At 53.0% G+C, this 20908-nt stretch overlaps 1 protein-coding gene across 3 annotated transcripts in view; it reads right to left on the bottom strand.

Moving 5' to 3' along the window:
- The window catches only part of CAPN9 (calpain 9), a 44118-nt gene extending 27055 nt beyond the window's left edge, over positions 1-17063 (bottom strand). For all 3 annotated transcript variants that reach the window (XR_009252087.1, XM_058696117.1, XM_058696118.1), the window contains exons 1-5: positions 16776-17063; positions 10222-10291; positions 6105-6223; positions 4501-4634; positions 265-433 (exon numbers count right to left, since the gene is read on the bottom strand). Coding sequence is in view for 2 of the 3 variants with exons in the window: in XM_058696117.1 (XP_058552100.1) it covers positions 265-433; positions 4501-4634; positions 6105-6223; positions 10222-10291; positions 16776-16988 (705 nt within the window). In the remaining variant the exon portion in view is untranslated. The remainder of the gene's footprint in view (positions 1-264; positions 434-4500; positions 4635-6104; positions 6224-10221; positions 10292-16775) is intronic.
- Positions 17064-20908: the final 3845 nt, after the last annotated feature.

Here is a 20908-nt window from a genome sequence, read left to right as displayed (position 1 = left end):
AGGGCTGGGACTTGGGGAGGGAGATAGGGATTTGCCTTTATAGATCGCACGATTGTCCCACTGGCTACAGTAAGTACACCCCAACTTTGTAATTTGGAAAACATGAAATTAAAACCTCTGTTTTAATGAAAATAAATAAACATTGACACCACCCTCCCACTGCCTGAAAGTTATGTTCTTCCTCACACGGGGCCAGGGCAGCTGGCCCAGATCCCCAGCCCCAGGACAGGGGCGGGCATGTGAACAAGCCAATGAACGACTTACATCAATGGAGCAGCCCACGAGAGAGCCCCTCTTCAAGGCCTTCTCCAGAATCTCATAGAAGTTCTCTGGAGCCTCTTTAGTTGCAAAGGTCTCTGCTACACCCCCGGTGAAGTCTTCCATGGCCTCGATGGCGCTGCCTCCCTTCAGAGCCTCATAGCTACCGCTCAGCCTGTAAGGGCGGCAAGGAAGCACGGACACCGTTGCAGGGAACCAGGAGGACCACCAGGTGGCGCCCCTTGGCCAAAGATTTTCTAACTTGTAGGGACCGTCGTTCAGGGCCTTGCCCTGGCTGGGTGGTGCGGAAGGAAGATGGGAAGCAGGCATAGGGCTTTACCTGGAGCTCCAAGGATCCAGGCTCTCTGTGAGACAAGCAGTTGGCTGTGGTGGTAAAGGGCGTGGACTCTGGTCCCTGACCGGCTGCAGGTTCAAGGGCTGGATCCACAATGTACAAGCTGAGCGCTCTGGGGACACCTCCCTTACCCAATGCTTCAGTTTCCTCATTTGCAGAATGGGGGTGATGGGTGGTGTATGCTCCCTCCTGGGACTGCTGTGAGGTTTAAATGAGTCTCTCTCTCTCTCTCTCTCTCTCTCTCTCTCTCTCTCTCTCTCTCTCCTCCCCTCTCTCCCTCCCTCCTTCTCTCTCATCTTACACAGAACAGGGCTTGACCATGAAGGTGTCAGCTATATGTAGACCTGAGACAAAGTTGAAGATCTTTTTCTTCCTTTCTGGTCTTGCATAATCACAACTTTTTTTCTCATAGTTGTATTTTTTATTAATATAAGTTTTATTAATATAAATTCATATCAGGTAAAGCCCTATGCCTGCTTATATATTATATATAAATTTATATTAATATTATTATGTTAATTTCTATTAATATTAGTTGTATTTTTATTAATATTATTAATATAATAACTTATATTCATATAAGTTAATATAATATAATATAATTAATATACGTGCACACACACACATACACATATAGGCATCCTGCTTCAATTTTAAAACAAACTTTCCCATTTAGAATAGTTTCAGATTTAAGGAAAAAATTGTACATAGTACAGAAAGTTCCCATCTACCCCCACCCAATTTCCCCTAGTGTTAACATCTTACGTTAGTGTGGTGTACTTGTTCCCGGTGACTGAACCCATACATTGTTATTATTAAGGTCCTTACTTTCTTCTTATGTCTTTAGTTTTTACCTAATATCCTTCTTCTGTTCCAAAAACAGGATATCCCATCCAAGATATCACATCACACTTAGTCCTCATGTCTCCTTGGCTGTGACAGTGTCTCGGACTTTCCCTGCTTTCTATGACCTTGACAATTACGAGGAATACTGTCGGGTGTTTTGTAGAATCTCTCTCAATTAGGATCTGTCTGTTGTTTATCTATTGGTTAGACCGGGGTTATGGGTTTGGGGGAGGGAGACCACAGAAGTAAGGTGTCCTTCTCATCACGTCACATCCAGGGCCCAGATGTCACCATGACTTATCGCTGCCCATGGTGCCTTGACCACCTGGGTGAGGTCATGCCTGTTAGGTTTCTCCACTAGATAGTTACTCTCTCTCCCCCTGTCCACGCCGTCCCCTTTGGAAGGATGTCATTACGTGCAGCTAAGGAGCAGGGAGTTTTGCTCAACCTTAGATGACTTGCAATTCTTCTACAGGGTAGATTTATTCTTTTCTCCGATTTATGTATTCAGTCATTTGTTTATATCAGATGGACTCATGGGTATTTGCTTCGTACTCTGGCTTATAATCCAATACAACTTTACTTATTTTGTTCCTCACACTGTTCTAGGTTTGGCTATTTTCAGCTTCTCCAGCTGGCTCCTGGGTCCCTTTGACATAACCCCATCAGTGTGTGTGTGCGTGTGTGTGTGCGTGTGTGTCTAAAACATGTTCTCACTCCTTATTACTGCAAGATGCTCTAGGCTCATCTTATGAATTTCCCGCCCCTGTCCTACAATCAGCCTTATCTCCACGGAGCCTTGGTTCCTTTCATTGGAAAATGGTATTTAGAAACCAAGACCCGAGAAGTAGGAGTGCTTGTTGCTGTGGGGCTGCCATTGTTTCTAGGCCATCTCTGCTGACAAAGCGGGGAAATAACGTATATACACTGACCCTGTATATATACATATATCTTTATGAAACCATCTCTTTTAAACAAGACGTGAGTTCAGCCTGAGTCGCCAGTCCTAACCCATGACAACATGCATTATTCCAGCCTCCTCCCCTTGCTTCTTTGTAACCTCCTCTCTAACTGTGAAGAACCTAGCTCGACCACCTGCCTTAATTGTTCAATTCACAATTATATACATGTATCATATATTATATATGAAACATATATATTACAAAACATATATATGATACATGTATATATGCATAATATATGTATTATATATATACACACATATATAGCACATATATCATACACACACACACACACACACAATTATAAATGTATAATGGTATCAGAATGTTGTCCTGTGCCCCATGAGAAACAACTTTATCAGCCCAAGTAGAATGCTCGTGTACAATTCCTCTTGCCGTTAATCTTACAGACCCCACTCATCTCCACCGTTACTCAGGTTATCTCCCTTTTCTCCTACCCTCCAGTGAGTTTGTTTCATAAATTTGTGATATAGTTAAATGAAATGCATAGCCTGCATTTCATCCTGGGATTCTTCATCCTTCTCGATGATTTTTAAATCTTCTTGTATTAAGCTTCATTGTTTGTGCCGTAAAGGGTTATGGGTTTGGTAAATGAATGGCATCATGTATTTACTATTACAGTATCCTACAGAATAGTCTTGCCACCCTAAGAAAAGATCCTTTGTGCTCCACATATTCATCCCTACTCCTCTCTGTCCCTCCCCCTGAACTCCTGGCAACCACTGATCTTTTTATTGTCTCCATAGTTTTGCCTTTTCCAGAATGTCATACAGTTGGAATCATACAATATGTCGTGTGTTCAGATTGGCTTCTTTCACTCTGCAATATGCGTTTAAGATTAATCCATTTCTTTTCATGGCTTGATAGCTCATTTTTTTAAATCACTAAATAATGCTTCATTGCCTGAAAGTACCACATTTATTTACCCATTCATCTTGAAGGACACCTTGGCTGCTTCCAGTCTTTGACAATTGCGAATAATTGTGTTCAGGTTTTTGTGTGGACCTAAGTTTGTATCCAAGTCATTTGGGTAGAAATGACTTTTTACCCGACTCACCTACCGAGAAATGTGACTGATGATTCATTAGGTAAGAGTGTGTTTAGTTTTGTAAGAAACTGCCAACTTGTCTTCCAAAATGGATGACCCATTTGGGCCACCATGGCTCCCCCCATGGCCATTCATTGGCTCCTCCCACCAATGAATGAGAGTTCCTGTTGTCCACATCTTTGTCAGAAATTGATGCTGTACGTGTGTGGTGGTATTTCGCGATTGTTTGTAATTTACAGTTTCCCAGTGACAAATGATGTTGAGCATCTTTCCATGTGTTTATTTGCCCCCTGTCCATGTTTTTGGTGAGGTGTATCCCAATCATCTTGGGCCTCTTCTAATGACCAAAAACTAAACACAGATTTTCTTTTTTAGGAAACTTATTCTTCACTCTTTGAGTGAATACCCTTCATATTCCACTGACTCCTACCAGCTGGAATTCTTGACCCAAAGCCTTTTCCAGGGCTGCTGGGGGAGGATTTCCCTGTGCTGGGCTCACCGAGAAGGAAGCTATGCCCACCCAGCCCTGGAAAGCACAGGCTGTGGCCCCTGGAGGTGACGGTTGCACAATAATGTGAAGGCACTGAATGCCACGGCACTGTATACTGAAAAAGGATTAAAATGGTAAATTTTACCACAGCCCAGATGTTTGAGCTGTAACAGCGCTCGGTGGGAAGTCGGGAGAGCCAAGATCTGTCAACACATCCAGAGTTTCTTCCACCTCCCCTCCCAGCTCTTCGGAAGGCCAGATTTGTGACACAGGGAGAGAAGAGGGACGTGTGTCACCACTCTGCCCAAGAATGGGCACAGCTAAGCCATGACAGGAAAACTATCCACACTTTCCTTTTCCACCTCCGAGCCTGACCGAGCCCCAAGAGGGTTGGCCACACGGGGCCACACCTGTGAACTCTGTGTCCCTGGTCATTGAAGCTCTCTGAAAAGGCTCTGGGGATAGAGACCACTTCTTGGACCTGCCTGGCCCTTGGCCTGGCCCTGCAGGGGGCACTCACTTGGCATAGGCTTTTTCCAGCAGGGCACTCCAGAACTCTCTGTGGTCGGCTGAGTGGAGGAAGATCAGGCGGTCCCTGAAGGTGGGCAGTCGGTCATCGATGACCACATCCAGCCATTCGCTGTGCTGCCAGAACTGTTGGCCAGATGGAGATGGAAACCATGGGGGTGAGGCACAGGGGAGGTCCAACCCCATCTGTAAAGGCTTGGCTCTTTCTCCCACCCCGGGCTCCCTTGGCACTTCCTCCCTCAGACCAAACCTCCCTTAGGGTCTTGAGGAAACTCACACGTGGGTTCCATGATGGGTCCCCTGGACTTTGTCCACCAAGCATCCCACCCCACCGCTGGCAGCGGATTGGAGACCCAGTGTCGACCCATCAAAGCCAGGGTCACACGTGGACACTGCAGGGTGGGCCGAGTTAGCTCCTCTCTCCCGAGCGAAGGGGGTCATGTGGGGTTGGCTCCGCTGCTGCGCAGCTCGCTTCTCCATGTCCCTTTCTCCACCAATCGCAGGTTGTCTTGGATGTCCCTGCCTCTTGAGTTGCCTCCTTGCCCGGGGGCAGAAACTCTATAACTGATCTCTTTTGGCCATTCACACGCAGAGAGAGGCTGTGGTGGGGCACACTTGTGCCACGTGTGCCCACACCAGGTGAGCGTGCGTGCACCCGTATGTACGCGCGCATGCGTTCTTGTGTGTTCACACACGTACCTTTAAGCGAGTCCAGGTACGTGTGTGAGCGCATATGTTCACATACGTGTACGCGTGCATTCGTGTGCATGCATGCACACGTGTGTGAGTGCATCCACGTCAGAACTCAGATTGCCGGCCTTGGGGATGGAAGGGACGGGGCTGGCCCAGGCGTGTCGGGACAGAAATGCGTGCCTGCCCCGTGCTGCCCCCTTCATCGGATCCTTTTAGTTCTGTGAACACCCCACGAGCTCGATATCAGTCCTTGTTTCTCCAGACAGCTTGTGAAGGCCGGGGTCCCTAGGAAATCTGCCTGAGGTCACCCACAGAGGCACAGGGACGGGCGGGCATCCGTGGGTGGGCAGCTCTGCACAGGGACTACAGGGAGAGGTGGGGAGAGGACAGGGAACAGAGTGGAAAGAAAACTGCAAACGGATTCCCAGGCAGGCCGTGCCCACGTGAGGCTCTGCGCGGGTCCCACGGGGGTGACGCGTGTCCTGCCGGGACCCCAGCAGGTGACGTCTCAGTGCTTCTCTCTGTTTCTATTTCTTACCCTCACACACGTCTCCAAATCTGTGTTTCGTCAATAAGGAGAATCTCTCGGTTTGAGAAAAATATGAGAAATAATCCACTCCCTGAGAGGTATAAGATTTTAGGCCATTTACGCTGAATGCACAAGATATTCCAAAGACGAAAACCTGTAGCGTGGGCCTGCAGACTTGCCAAAGTTCTGGATATATTCCAAACGCGGTCCTTCGAGTGCGTTTAGACGTTAGCCCTTGACAAAGCCCAGTTTGGGGTGCGGCTTTCCCACAGATGGGGGCGCATTCCTCCCGGGATTACCAAGCAGCCAAAGAGGCGGGTGGCGTCACGTTGGACCCCAAAGACCTAGCTCTACCGGCCAAGGCCCCCTCTTACCTGGAAGTGGAATATCCCAGCATAACCGGGTCCAAAGCTTTGGTCCTGGGGGACGACTCGAACCAGAGCTTTTTCATTCAGCGTCAGGGAGGCGATGGCAGCTAATAGCCAGCAGTCGCCTGCGAAATGAAGGCCATAAATCACAGTGTTCATCGTCCAGTTCACAGTAAATTGGGAAACTCTACGCCAGAAGCAGAAGTGGGGGTGTTCCAGATGTGGCCACGTCTTTTCCGCGTTTAAGGAAATGGACAGAATACCACCAAGACCTCTGCTCCCCACCCCCCCACCCCCACCACCTTCTGCCTCCCTTCCTGGCTCTTCCCTTGCCCGGTTTATCATGCACAGCTGTTGTCGGCTGGCCAGCGTTATAGGATACGCTCACTTGGGTTTCAGACATATGCTCCATTATGCATCAGCTCTGTGCAGTTCCAGAGACTTCCCCTCCAGAGGGCGAGCCTCCATATGTCTGTGTCAGCATGCGCTGGGTAAATAGGCAATTCATAAGCGCAGCCCAGGAAATTGGGGGGCCCTCAGAAATAGCCCTTGCAAGTGCCTGGGGAGTATATTTACGGCACCGAGGCCTCCCCACAGCCCAGACTCAGTGTAGTTAGAGATCGCAGTAGCTCCAATTATTATTATTTTTTAACTTTTTAAAAAATGTTTATTTATGAGAGAGACAGAGACAGAATGCGAGTGGGTTAGGGGCAGAGCGAGAGGGAGACGTGGAATCCGGAGCAGGCTCCAGACTCTGAGCTGTCAGCCCAGAGCCTGACGCGGGGCTCGAACTCACGAGCTGCGAGATCACCACCTGGGCCGAAGTCAGACGCTCAGCCGACTGAGCCACCCAGGCGTGCCTCCAATTATTGTTCATTGTCAAGGTTTGCTGACTGATCTACGGATTTCTGCAGCGATGTCTTCATGATAACACACATCTAGAGGACAACTGCAAGGTGCAGTCAGATCTCAGACCATATTGATCTGCGCTGTACCGCAGATCACTTGGCCGCGTCGAGAATGGAATGAGCCCCTCTCTTCATTGCTGCTTGGGAACTAGGGGTGAGCAGATATTTGGAAGTATCCATTTAACCAACGGGAACCCCTCTGTTTTCTCCCAGATCTATCTGTTTGCCATAGATACCACCACCGTCGTTGGAATTCAAGACCCCGTCACCCTCAGCCGGGCTTCCCCGGGGCTCACATTTCTGGAAAAGACCATATACCCCATGACCCCTTTCTGATTGTTGTGCACAGGCAGGAGAGACTCACAGAAGGCCTAGCATCAGGGAAACGACTCCCAGAGTCGCTCTGCTTCTGGCTTTCCCTAGGGTGTCCCCCAGGGGGCACATGCCACAGGTTTCGAATGCCTCAGCCGCTCTTTGGCAGCCTGGGGTCCGGCCTTGGGGAGATGGTAATGAGAAAGGACACAGGATCATTTGTTCAGCAAGGTTCACTGAGTGCCTCCTGGGAGGTGGTCCCTGCTTTCAGCTCTGGGGTCTGATGGAGGGGCCCCTGCTGTGGGGCTGACCTCCTCCCCACTCTTCTCCAAGCTATGGCTTTGCCTGGTGCAGGAAAATGCCTTTCTTTTCCTGAGAGTGTGGCAGATCATGTCTCTTCAGCCAGGAATGCCCTGAGCGTTTGAAGGAGGAGATTCAGAAGCCGGGGCTATTCACACAACTTAAACCAAAGGGGAAAACTCAAGAGCAAAGCAATATTGCTTTATCTCTGCTGGGCCCGTACGGATGCAGGGTATTGCTTATCCCAGTGCTATGCCCATAATAAGGGTACCCTCTCAAGGTCAGTTTGTTGGGCAGCCGGATGAACAGACAATAGCAGGCAGGGGGCCGCCAACCGGGAGAGGTGGGAGATGGTGATGTTCTAGCTTTTATTTTGGGTGGCAGACTCACAGCTGTTCATTTTATTGTTAGCCCTCATTGTGCACACATATGTACAGTATTTGGAAATAATAAAATTGTTATAAAGTACTAGTTACAGGGGCACCTGGGTGGCTCAGTTAAGCATCCAACTTCAGCTCAGGTCATGATCTCGCGGTCTGTGAGTTCGAGCCTTGCGTCAGGGTCTGTGCTGATGGCTCAGAGCCTGGAGCCTGCTTTGGATTCTGTGTGTCTCTCTCTCTCTGCCCCTTCCTCCCTCATTCTCTCTCTCTCTCTCTCTCTCTCTCTTTCTCTCAAAAATATAAACACTAAAAAAATAAAGAAAACAAAATAATAGTTACAATCAACACCAGCTAAGGTTAAATATGCAGTTGTAATTCCAAATGGGTGTTTGCACTCCTGTGACAAACCAAAACTTTGAAACACAAAGAAGCCTGTACGATGACTTTCTAAGCGAGGGGGCAGTGAAGGGAGATAGAGGAAGAGTTTGGGGGTGAGATGAGAGAGAAGATGAGGAAGGGACAGACAGAGTCTCCCGGAGAAGGCTTACCCTCAACAAATGAAGACCAATCTGAATGTAAATAGTTTCGGAAGGTCAAAGTTCTAGCTAGGCTGTCTAATTCTATCATCTATGTACAGTTGACCTTTGAACAACATGGGGGTAAGGGGCACCGATCCCTGGCACAACTGGGAATCCATGTATAACTTCTGGCTCCCCCTAAAATTAACAACTGGTAGCCTACTGTTGACTGAAGGCCTTAGTGATAAGTTGATTAACACATATTTTGAATGTTATATGTATCCTGTACTGCACGCCTACAATAAAGTAAGCCGGAGGGGCGCCTGGGTGGCTCGGTAGCTTATGCGTCCGACTTCGGCTCAGGTCATGATCTCACGGGTCATGGGTTCGAGCCCCACGTCGGGCTCTGTGCTGACAGCTCGGAGCCTGGAGCCTGCTTCGGATTCTGTGTCTCCCTCTCTCTTTCTGCCTCTCCCCAGCTCGTGCTCTGTCTCTCTGAAATATTAAGTGTAAACATTTAAAAATTTTTTAAGGTAGAAAAAAGAAAATGTTAGTAAGAAAATCATGAGGAAGAGAAAATCCATTGGCAGTACAATACTATATTTATACAAAAAAAAATCCATGGGTAAGTGGACTCATGTTGTATCATTGTATCTCTCTTTGTATCTGTCATCTATGTATCTTCTATCTATCTTCATCATCATCATCATCTATGTATCTTATCTATCATCTATCTATGTATCTTCTATGTATCTATGTATCTATCTATCTATCTATCTATCTATCATCTATGTATCTTCTATGTATCTATGTATCTATCTATCTATTATCTATCTGTGTATCTTCTATCTATCAATCTATCTATCTATCTATCTATCAATCTATCTACCAACTAACATCCCTCTAGGTTTGTGACTCTGGGTTCAATGTTTGGGTAGCTGGGTCATTGAGCATGGTCAGCTGTGAATCCGGGCCTCATAAGCTTACAGCTCCACTGGTTTTTTTTTTTTTTTTTTAAGAAGGTCTTTTTTTTTTTTTTTTTCCATAAATAGAATAAAGGTAAACCCAGTCCAATTTTGGACTAAATCCTGAAAGGCAAGATCCAATGTAACTGACTGGGGGACACTCTCGGATCAATTGTAGGAAGGAGATTGTGAAGCTCCGGGGTGGGGGGGGTCCCCCAAAGTCTGAGCCCCTGGGCGGCATAATGGTTAAGAGCAAGTTCAGATCCCGACCGCCCAGCTATCGTTCCTGTGACTCACGTTACTTAGCCTCCCTCAGCTTCGGGTTCTCATTTATAAAATTGGAAGGGTCACTGGGAGGCTGACATGGTGACGAGTTAATGCGAGTATTAGCTGTGTCATGGGGCAGGGAGCCAGACCGGCGTCACTGGGCATCTCTGTTCTCTGTAAACTCCTGGGTCGCGAGCCCCACACCGTAGGCACATCCACCCCCAGGGAACAAGAGTACAAGTCGCCCAGAGTCTTCTGGGCTCCATCTGGGGGCACAGACTGGCAGACTGGGAGGGAGGAGAGGAGGAAGCAGCAGGGGGCAGCAGTGCTGTTCCCCCAAACCCTGTGCCCCTTGGGTTTCCAGGGTCCCGTGCTGCCCTTGTCACGGAGGCAGCTCAGAGGCCCTCTCCTGCTGGCCCCTACGGGTGCTCTGTCCAACCCCCCTCTCTCCATGCCCCATCTCGCCCACTTACCAAGCTCCCCCTGGCAGATATCTGTCCTGGTGGCCCCTCCAAGGATGAATTCTGGGTTTTCCACTATTTCCTGGAAGAACAAAGGCGATACTGAAGTGAGGCCCGCCATGTCCTGGGCCGGTGTGCTTGGAGCAGGTGCAGGGTCTCTCTCCGTTCTGGGAGCAGAGGGCTCTTTCCTGTATTTGATTCTTTTCCTACGGAGGGACGCCACAAACCTGGGCCTGTCTCTGGGAGACATTCCTCATCCCCTGGGGAGAGGTCCTACCCTCTGCGCGGTCCCTCAATGCAGTCCTCTGGTCAGACAACTCCTGCCATGCCAGGCTGCAAAGCAGGACCAGGAACCGAAGGTTCTCAGGCCCTGGGCTAGGAGTCAGGGGGAGCATGAGTTCGAATCCTGACTCCTGGCTTATGGGCATTACACCTTCTGTGGGCTTCAAATGCCTCATCTTAAAATGGGGTGATACAGGGGCACCTGGGTGGCTCAGTCGGTTAAGCGTCCTACTTCGGCTCAGGTCATGATCTCACAGTCCGTGAGTTCGAGCCCCGCGTCGGGCTCTGTGCTGATAGCTCAGAGCCTGGAGCCTGTTTCAGATTCTGTGTCTCCCTCTCTCTCTGACCCTCCCCTGTTCATGCTCTGTTTCTCTGTCTCAAAAATCAATAAAAACATTTAAAAAAAAATTTTTTTAATGGGGTAATACACCACAGACTGGTGTCTAGGATTAAATACAAATTTCCACTCTCCCCACCCAGCTTCTTTCTTTTTTAAAATATGTATTGTGTGTATATATATATGCAGTAAAACCTTGGTTTGCGAGCATAATTCGTTCTGGAAACATGCTTGTAATCCAAAGGACTTGTATATCAAACCGGACTTCCCCATAAGAAATCACAGAAACTCAGATGATTCGTTCCGCAACCCAAAAATATTCATATAAGAATGATTACAATACTGTGATATTATGTAACAAAAGAAGGAAAATGCAAAATATAAAGAAAAAAATAAATTAACCTGTACTTCCCTTTGAAAAGCTTCGTGGCTGGTGTGAGGGAGACAAGAGAGAGGAGGGTTATTGTGTAGGACGACTTTCACTATCACTGATGGAATCACGGCTGTTTGTTGGTTCAATGGAATCTTTTTCTTTTCGTGCAACTTTAACAAGGAACCTAGCCAATGACCCAGAATGAAGCAAAGCATTCCTAAGCTCACTCTTGTATGGAAAAGCAAAGGACTGTCCTTAGGTGCTTAGAAGCACAAAAAATACACGAGTCCCAGTTGCGGGAACTTTCCAACCTCCTGAAAAATTTCTGATTTCTGCCAAACACCATGGCCTGAGACTGAGCGTTTGAGCATGGGAGACGATCACCCACAATCCTGCGGTGAGAGACAGAGAGACAGAGAGAGAGGGAGAGAGACAGAGAGAGAGAACCATTGGCTCAGTTGTGGTCATGTGACGTTGGGCATCACATACTACTTGTATTGCAAGACATTGCTGGTTTATAAAGTTAAACTTTATTAGAAATGTTTGCTCATCTTGTGGAATACTCACAGAACAAGTTACTTGCAGTCCAAGGTTTTACTATATATATATATATATATATGCACACACACACACATATACACATGCATATACACACTATATAGTGGGAGATATGTGCATATATCTCTCATGTCACTTTACCTCAGTGCATTATATATATTCTATTATATAGTTCACATATTATATTATTGTGTATACATAGTTATTTATACATACACTTATATATACAGAGAGACACACATAAAACATTAACAAAAAGGCATTTGAAAGCAATTGTATAAAACTCATATATTCTTTCCAGTTTTCTGGGGCACCAGTCTCCATTCCTGGCACGGACTATGGCAAAGACCAAGACAGAGAAACCCCCTGCCCCCTGCCCAGTGAGGGGGGACAGACCGGAAACAAGCGAGCAGATGTACAAGTTCAGGAGCGCTGAGCACCGGGATGGAAAGTGATGGCGTGAGGCGCAGGCTATTTTAGCTGGAACAGTCAGGGAGGGCGTCTCCGAGAAGCAGGCAGTTGAGTAGGGAGTCGGGTGAAGGTCCAGGGAGAGGAAACAACAAATCATGAGACAGAGGGGAAAGTTCTGGCATACAGCAGATGCTTGGTCATTTTAACTGGATCTGAGTGCAGGCTGAGTAAGGGGCTTTCCTGCTTATTTCCAGAAACAGGACTGGAAGGAGAGGTCCTCACCAGGCCCAGGGTGGATGCCTCAGGGGACAGCTCTGCCCTGAAGGGGTTTCCTCAAGCTCCCCGGGACCCTGCTGCTCCTCTGGCCCGTGTCCCAAACAATCACCAGAGGACGGCGATTTCTTTGCGGGGAGGAGGACTTCTCAAGGCAAAGAGCCAAAGTATACAATGATGGTGCTCTCTCTGTAGCCCGCAGGATGCGCCCGGCTGGCACGGTGACGACCCCCAGAACATCAGCCCAGAGAGCGCCGCTTGGCTTCATTTCCCAGTATTTCAGGAAACTCCGGCCAGAAGAACTTCTGAACACCGTGCCATGGGTTCGCCAGGCCTAGCAGAGGTCTGAGCAACATCCAGAATGCAGTCCCCTCCAGTCCCGCCCTTAGCTCCAGGCGGGCTGGGGGGGGGGGGGGGGCTGTCACTGGATCACCCTAATCTCCGGAAGGGCAGGAAGGGCAGCACAACGTGGTGGGGGACAGCTCCCCGACCAGGCCGGCGGGGACCCTCTCACACGCGCCGTGTCCCCTCCGTGAGCCCAGTTCCCCAGGGGGTTTGCAGGCGGCTCAGGGCCGGGCCGTGGGAAGGTGAGGTCCCCGCGGTAGCCCTCCCCGATCAGCAGAGGGGCTCGGCGCAGGCCATCTAACCTCTCCAGCCTCTGTCGCACGACACACAGACCGCCCTCCTCCACCTTGGACATTCGACGCCAGGTATGGAACGTGTATTGGAGCCCCCGCCCCGAAGGGGCACCCGGGGTCCTCCCACGGCGCTCCCTGCACAGCCAGCCGCCATCAGGGGGCGCTATAGGGCCCCAGCAAGCAGGACCCCCACTGCCGCGGTGGCTCACTCCCATAGTGGATGGAAAATGGACTGAAGCTTGGCAGATTCTGCCCAGCAGGCTGTGGCAGGTGTCGGGCCGCCTGGAGGCCAGATGGGCCGTGGGCGACGGGCCCCGCCTGTTCCCCCTCTCGACCGTCCCCTCCCCCGCCTCCCGCCGGCCCATCCCCCCCCCCCCCCCCCCCCCCCGCCACTGCACCCACTACGCCCGCAGCTGCCGCGGCCTCTGGGCTGCATCTTGCAGTCACTTGTTGTTGTCCAGGAGACTTTTATCGAATTGCATCCAAACTGTGGTTTGATGGAGGAAAATACAAAGGGAGAAGACTCAGAAACTGTCACCAAGTGAACACCCATCAGCCAGCCGGTGTCAAGCCCGGGGGTCCCCGGATGCGCGGCCGGGGCAGCGGTCCCTGCCGGGTGCCCGTGAGCGGCGGGGGTCGGGCGGTACGGGCGCCGTCCTGGAGGGTGTGAGGATGCGCATGCCCAAAGAAGGGGCGCCGCGCGGCCAAGTGTTCGGTGCCATGTGCCGCGTGACCGCACGTGTTGACGGATGTGAGTTTCACGCGTGTGAAACGTGTGCGACCCGTGTAGGCGTGGGGCACAGATGGCCCGTGCGCACGTCTCAGGCGCGTGCTGGCTCTGTGTGTATCTGGGTGCCCTGCCTGTGTGCCTGGGGTTCGTTCCGGAGGCATGTTTGCTCGGGGCCTGTTTCGTTCACTTGGTACATCATCAGGGGCTCAGCCCCACGCATAGACTTTTCTGTACCAAGTAATCAACTTAAAAGGGGGCAAAGTCACAGTTCTAACAAATTCGGAGAGGCCGGGCCCTATGATTGACAGGGGTGTGCTCCCCAGGGCCGCGGAGGTACGTGGGGACACGGGGTTGGGGGGGAGGGGATTCTCAGGACAGCCCGCAGTCTCTGGAGGCACAGGGGTAGGGGCCAGCCGCCTGGGCGGGGCAGTCATGGCCCCATGCCACAGTGTACCCAAGCTAGAGGGGTGTGGGCATCTTTATAAGGAGGTGCGGCCGGGGGTTTAGGCTGCGAAGTGAGGGAGGGGATCACATAGAAGAAAGCAGATGGACGCAGGCAGACAGGGAATTGAGGAGAAAAAGGCCAGATGAGACACTTGTGATCTAAGGAAGTGGGGCTGCGGGGGCCCAGGAAGACAGGCCCCTAGTTGACTGCACCGTGGCCCTCCGTGCCTGAAACCCGCCCCTCCCCACCCAGACCCACGGCCCTTTCCAGGCGGCCCCCTGGAGGTGATCTCACCTTCTCCCCAAGCATAACGTGTCACACCCCCCACCTCCACTGCGGGCCCCCAGGTGATCCCCTTCAGTGCACCCTTGCCCTGGGCTCCCTGGAGGGCAAGGCTGGCTGCGGACCGCCCTCTGGCTTCTCTGATTCCGGCCGCTCCTGTGCTCATGCCCGGCCTGCAAAGCACAGCGGTGTTTGACAAGAAGGTGGTGCTGGGGAGGGCACCCTGCCCCACGGTCCCCTGGGGCAGCTCCGCACTTGCGGCCCCAGCAGGCACCACCTAAGTGCAGGGCAGAAATGCAAATGGCACCCCAGCCACACAGGCCTTCTGGAGGGACACTGCTGCCATTTCCCTGCTGCCCCCCGGCCCCCGGCCCTGTGCCAGGGACCCTGGACCTCCGTCCAGCAAGAGGAATATCAGTCCTCACCCCCCACCCAGGCCCTTGCTCCCGATTTCACAGAAGTCTGCAAAACCCCTTGGAGAGGAAACAGAGAGGTGTGTTTCTGGGAATGAGGACAGAAGGGAAGGTCTGTCTCAGGTGCACGCGAAGTGAAAGGCAGAACAGACTGAGATTGAGTCCACAGGAAGGACAGCAACCCAGTCGACCTGAGTTAGATAAAGACGTCGTTGGGGCCCTCGGCCGAGGGCAGAGGGGCTGGGGTGTGCCGGGGGCTCTGGTCTGTGGGTGGCGGCCTCACCCATCATTTGGGGCAATCCCAAGGGAGATCAGTAGCGAAGACGACTAGCTCCTAGAGCTGAGCTCTGGGACTCTGGAATCCCTCGGAGGTCCCGGTGGCCCTTGTTCCTCGGGGGGCCCGCCTCCGGGAATGGGAACAAAGGCGTTCCCCGCCCTGGCCTGTGCGCATCAAGCTTTCGTGCTGGAGAAAATCCAGCTCTGGCCAAGAGAAGGGGAGTTGTAGGCAGCGGAATGACAGGTTACGCCAGAGGGTGGAGGGGCAGACTGCGGGGGCAGGGCGCCTCCCGGGCCCGGGAGGTGATGGTGTCTGGGTACGGTGACAGAGGGCAGCGATCACAGTGACACTTATTTACAGGCCCCTTTCTGCGTGCCCTACACGTTAGCACAGGAATCCTTGCAACAGCCCAGCACGGGAAGCAGCATCATTACCCCCCCCCCCCCAACTTCTGTGGAAGACAAAAGACCCCTCAGCAGCCGGGAGGGTCTTGTTCCCCCGGTTGGGGGTGCTGAAAAAGCTGCCTCTTCCAAGGTCATGGCTTTCAGGGGTACCGCATCCCGTGACTCATCGGTGAAGGGCACAGACCCAGGTGGGCCGGTCACCCCCACACCAGGCGACTCTGAGAGCCCATCCCAGCTCCAGAGCGTCCCGTGTGGCTGGCCGAGGACTTCGTGGGGCCCTATCCCAGCCCCCCAGGGCTCCTTCCACCCACCCCTGCTCGTCTTTCCACAGGTATTGGCCCCAAGGGCACCCATGATAAACTGACAAATGTCCTGCGGTCACTCTTTGTGTGGGGGTCCACCCAGCGTCTCAGCCCAGCCCTTTCTGTGCTCACCCTGCCCGTGGCGACCCGTCCCCACGGGAGCCGCTCCCAGGCCAGTCCCCGCCTGGAGGGAATGACGGCCAGCGGTGCCCGGGCAGACGTCAAGGCCTGACTAACCAGCACAGCAAATATTGACTCCTCGTGCTGGCGCCCCTGGGGACCATCTCCTCCAGACTGTTGGGGGTGGGGCAGCTCGGACACCGGCTCCCCTCCGGGAAGGCAGATGCGTGGTTCGGGGAGAGAAGCCCTGTGTTCCGAGTGTCCCGTGCATCCCCTTACTGAGCACTTGCTTGCTGAGTGACTGTCCATCCACACCGAGCACCCAGGCTGTGGCCAGAAGCTACGGGCACGTCACGTGCGCCCATGCGGTGAGAACATGTCACCGGAGACTTGGCTTGGATACGCTTTGATCCCCACTTGCGGCCGACTGACAGGCCCCTCTCTGGAGCCGGGCCCCAGTCCCGGGCTCCCCTGGGTGGGAGTCAGAGAGCTGGGGGTGGGGTGTAGCCAGACACCTGGGAGCATCCCTGACCTGCCCATATATCCCCCCTGTGTGTCGTTTCCTGTGCAAACCGCCCAGCATCTCAGCAGTGGACTCGGCCGATGTGCCTGGCAGGTGTGTGTGTGTGTGTGTGTGTGTGCAGCCCGCCCTCCCAGGACCCCCTCTCCTGGGCTGCTGAGCCCCACCCCTGCCTGCACCCCCCGTTCCTGCTGTACTCACCCCTGGCCGTTTCCACACGAAGGGGATCTGGGGCCTCTCACTGTAGAAGAGAGAGGAGCTGTCGGCTGGGAAGTCTGCATCCTCAAACAGGATGCCCTTCTGCACACACTCCTGCCTCAGCTGCTCGAAGCTCTGGCCCGAGGAGTGGGTGGCGCGGGCGTCCTTGGGAACTGGGTGCTTCTGGGGCCCTGGGGACCGATAGAGGTAGGGCATGGCTGCTCCCCTGGCGGGTGGGCTCCTGATAGGTGGGAAGAAGCAAGGCGACTGTGTCAGCCAGGAAGGAGCCAGCTCGGGGGCACCAGGGCTGAGTGGCCCTTGGCCTCCACCTGTTTGCCTGGGAACCTCCCCGACACGACGGAAAGCAGGCACGCCCTGATGGCAAACTGTGGAGAGGGCTCTCTGCCCTCCCTCCCAGGGCGCCTGCAGACCCAGGGGGAGCAGTGAGCCTGCGCCGATTCTGCTTCATGCACCACCGGGGAGACCCCGTGGGAGAGGATTGCGTTATGGGGAAAGAGGGCAAGAGGGCCGCTGCGTGAAGCCCCTGCTCTTCTTCTAAACACTTTACAAGGATTTCTCTGCGATTCTCGATATAGTCACGGTCGGCGTTGGAGTCACAGGGTCTTGCGTTAAAAGCCTGGGACGAGGGTTTTTACAGGACCCCCCAGTTCCCAGGAGTTTCAGCTTAGTTCCACACACTTTCTGTCGGGTGGACCCTGCCTCTTGCTGTACCGGGAATGTGTAGACCTCAAAGTTGTGACGCATGGCTTGAACTTCCAGTTTTGCCTAGGGTGACCTTGGACAGTCTGTGCCTGTTTCCTCGGAGTCAGGACAACAGCCAGGCAGACAGGTGTGACAGTATGAGGGTCATCCATTTCTGGTGGCACCTCCGTCAAGGAAATGATCACCAGCCCAGGTTTCTGAGAATTTCCCCTTCAAATGCCCCAGGGGAAGTGAAATTCAACACCGACCACGCCATTTAATGTGGGGCCTTCCCCACGCGCCAGGAATTTGGGTCCTTATTCCATTCCCATTATGTGGATCTCTGGACAGGGGTCTTTTCGCCTGGATCTCTCCCGTGGACTGAAGGAACCAGTTTTTTGCTTTTGGGTTTTTTTTTTTTGTCTTGTTTTGTTTTGTTTTTTTTGTACGTTTCTTGTAATAAGTTCTGCCTGCTGGTCTCTAGCCCAGAGACACGGGTGGCTCTGAGCCCCGTAGGCCTCACAGGGCCCATTCGTCATTTTAGCTGTATTTCCTTCCCCTTGGCAGAACAATCTGCTGAAGTGAATTCTAAATTAATTGATCCTTAGCGGGCCCTCGGGGGGCCTTCCAGTCCTTCCCTCCGCACACTTGGCCTGCAACGAATACGTTTTGCTCTCCTTTTTCCAGAGCAAGCCCGGGTGTTCGTGCATGGGACAGAGGGATGCAAGGATCATATCTGGGGGTGGGGGGGGGGGAGTCTGTGACGCCTCTGGGCAAAACTCAAGAACCAATGGTCTGAACCCTCACCCGGGTGCAGCCCCTTGGTCCTCGGACTCCAGTGGGCTCGGACATTACCACAGGGCAAACTTGTCACAAGTGCACAAAACAGATTTGATCCTGTACCGGGGGTTGTCCTGGTTTCCACGCCTGGCTCAGCAGGCGATGGGTGCCGTTCAGGGCCGGCCACCTGCTGTGTGGGGAGGGGTGGAGGAAGACACCAGAAGGCAGGTGAGCCAGGGCGCATGCCCAGTGTGCAGGTGGGAGGGGCGTGGCTTGCGCCAGCCAGGGGCGGTGGGAGGGACTGGTGGGAAGGGACAGGTTCTTTTCGGAGGGTTAGTAGTGTCAGGCCTTCCTCGTGGGGTGCTGGGACCCCGACCCGAGTACAAGAACAGATGAGGGGTAGACCTAGACGTTCAAAACTTTGGATGCGATGGGAGGAAAATGCCCTCCTCGTTGCTGGTGGGAGTGCAGGGCGTAAACTGTTATAAGCACTTTGGACTGTGGCTTATTAAACTCCATCAAAGGGGGCGCCTGGGTGGCTCAGTCGGTTGAGCGGCCGACTTCCGCTCATGTCATGATCTCCCGGTTCCCGAGTTCGAGCCCTGCGTCGGGCTCTGTGCTGACAGCTCTGAGCCTGGAGCCCCGTTCAGGTTGTGTGTGTGTCTCTCTCTCTGCCCCCCACCCCCCGGCTCGTGCTCTGTCTCTCTCTCTCTCTCTCTCTCGAAAATAAATAAAGATTTAAAAAATTAAAAAAAAAAAATTACAAACGCCCAGACCCCCTGAGCCATCCATTTCCTCCTAGCAACTTCTCCAGCAGATAGACCCACACCCATGCAAAGGGAAAGACGGTGCCCGCTTATTCATTTCACCGCCACGCTGTTGACTTTAGAGACCAGCAAGTTCCACGGTGTCAGCACGGAACCGTCTGCGGGGCTCGAACCCTGGCTGGTCTCTCGGCTCTGCCCCCTCCACCCCTGGTCAGGGCAACGCCTCGGTGGTAAAGGTGACCCTTCCTTCTCAGCCGTGGAAATGGTCACCGCCGGGCTGTCCAGCGTCATTCGAACCCCCTTCTGGCAACTAGGGAGCTTCCCCTCTTAGAAACCCCATTTCCTGGACCCGATTCCCAGGTCTTCCTCGCTGCCCAAGGCTACGTAACTCAAGCTCAGATGCACCTCAGATGCCCCCCCCCCCCCCCCCGGGAGAGACTGGTTCCGAGCGACAGGTGGAGAAGCAGGAGAGAAGGAATTTGTTTTATGGGTGTTGTCGGTGCAAGGCGCTGGTGGAAGCATTCTGGGCCTGATGGCCTGTGTGCGGCAAGCTTTCGGTATCCTGTGTCAGCCTCCAGCGTGTCGGCCTGTGACACCAGGTCTCTGCCGGCCAGTGACATTTCTATAAAGAAGCCTCATGATGGCGCTGGCCATCGCATCCGGCTTTGTTCTGGGCCTCTGGCTTCCCTGTACCCTTTCACCAACGTTCTTTTGCTTTTTTTTTCCTTTAAAAACTTTTAAAAAATGTTTATTTTTGAGAGAAAGAGACAGAGCGTCAGCAAGAGAGGGGCAGAGAGAGAGGGAGGCACAGAGTCCCACGCAGGTTCCAGGCGCCGGGCCGTCGGCACAGCGCCCGACGCGGGGCTCGAACTCCCGGACCGCGAGATCATGACCTGAGCCGAAGTCGGATGCTTAACCGTCCGAGCCCACCAGGAGCCCCACTTTTGCCGCTGTGGCTTGCAACTAGGAATCCTGGGGCCGGTGGAAACCCTTGGCTTATCTGCACGTGGTATCCGGGTCCCGGAACCTGGGTGGGCTCGCAGGCCCCCCTCTGCCTGAACAGCCTCGGTGCCCCTTCTTGTCTGGTACCCACACAGGCCCCCTGTGAAGCTGTCTGCTCCCACAGAAGCAAACGGCACCCGGCGCAGAGAGCACTGTTGGCAGAGTCCCCTACAAACGTTTGGGGTTTTCTATTGCTCTCCGTCTGCAGGTTGAACCGAGAGGAGTGTTGGGTGGGTGGAGGCAATGACTTCAGAGGTGGAACTCATTCTCACCTTTGACTTCTCCCCACCGCCCCCCCACCCCACCCCACCCCATTGCCAGGAACATTTCCCACTTCCTCTCCGTGCCCTGTGGGAACTTTTCTTATGCCCTTACACTCCTTCTCTTGGACTTTTTGACTTAGAGAGGGGGTTCGATGACCTTAATATGCCAGGTTTGGTTTTGGGTATGTAAGGTAGCTCAGGAAGTTTAGAGAAAATGCTTTCTCAACTGACTAAATATGCTTAGCTTCAGACTGTTTCCTCACTGTGGACTTAATCTCTGTCTGGGAGCTCAGGGCTGGGCCCTTGGCTGGCTTCTGTCCTTGTCAGGTGATTGTCAATGTGGCCACGGAGGTTTTGCAGCCGCTCTGGTAAGAGGAGGGTCTGTGTTCCCAGCCTGAGTCTGGGCCCGGCCTGCGAGCTAGTCTGCACCGGGACACGGTTGCAGATGCACTGACGTGTGAGTTCCCGGGCCCCTGGACACCCTGGGACTTCTGCCCGGTCCTGAGAACCCTTGTAGCACCGTGTCCACAAGCCCTGGCCAGTGTGCTGCTGCGCGAGGGGCCGCGGGGAGAGAGGGTCCAGCCATCTCGGCTGTCCAGAGCCATCCCAGCTCCGTCGTGCC

Source organism: Neofelis nebulosa, chromosome 13, assembly GCF_028018385.1.
Source record: "Neofelis nebulosa isolate mNeoNeb1 chromosome 13, mNeoNeb1.pri, whole genome shotgun sequence".
NCBI classification, from domain to species: domain Eukaryota; kingdom Metazoa; phylum Chordata; class Mammalia; order Carnivora; family Felidae; genus Neofelis; species Neofelis nebulosa.
Note: the sequence above shows the minus strand (reverse complement) of the source record. Positions and strands in the feature narration are given on the sequence as shown.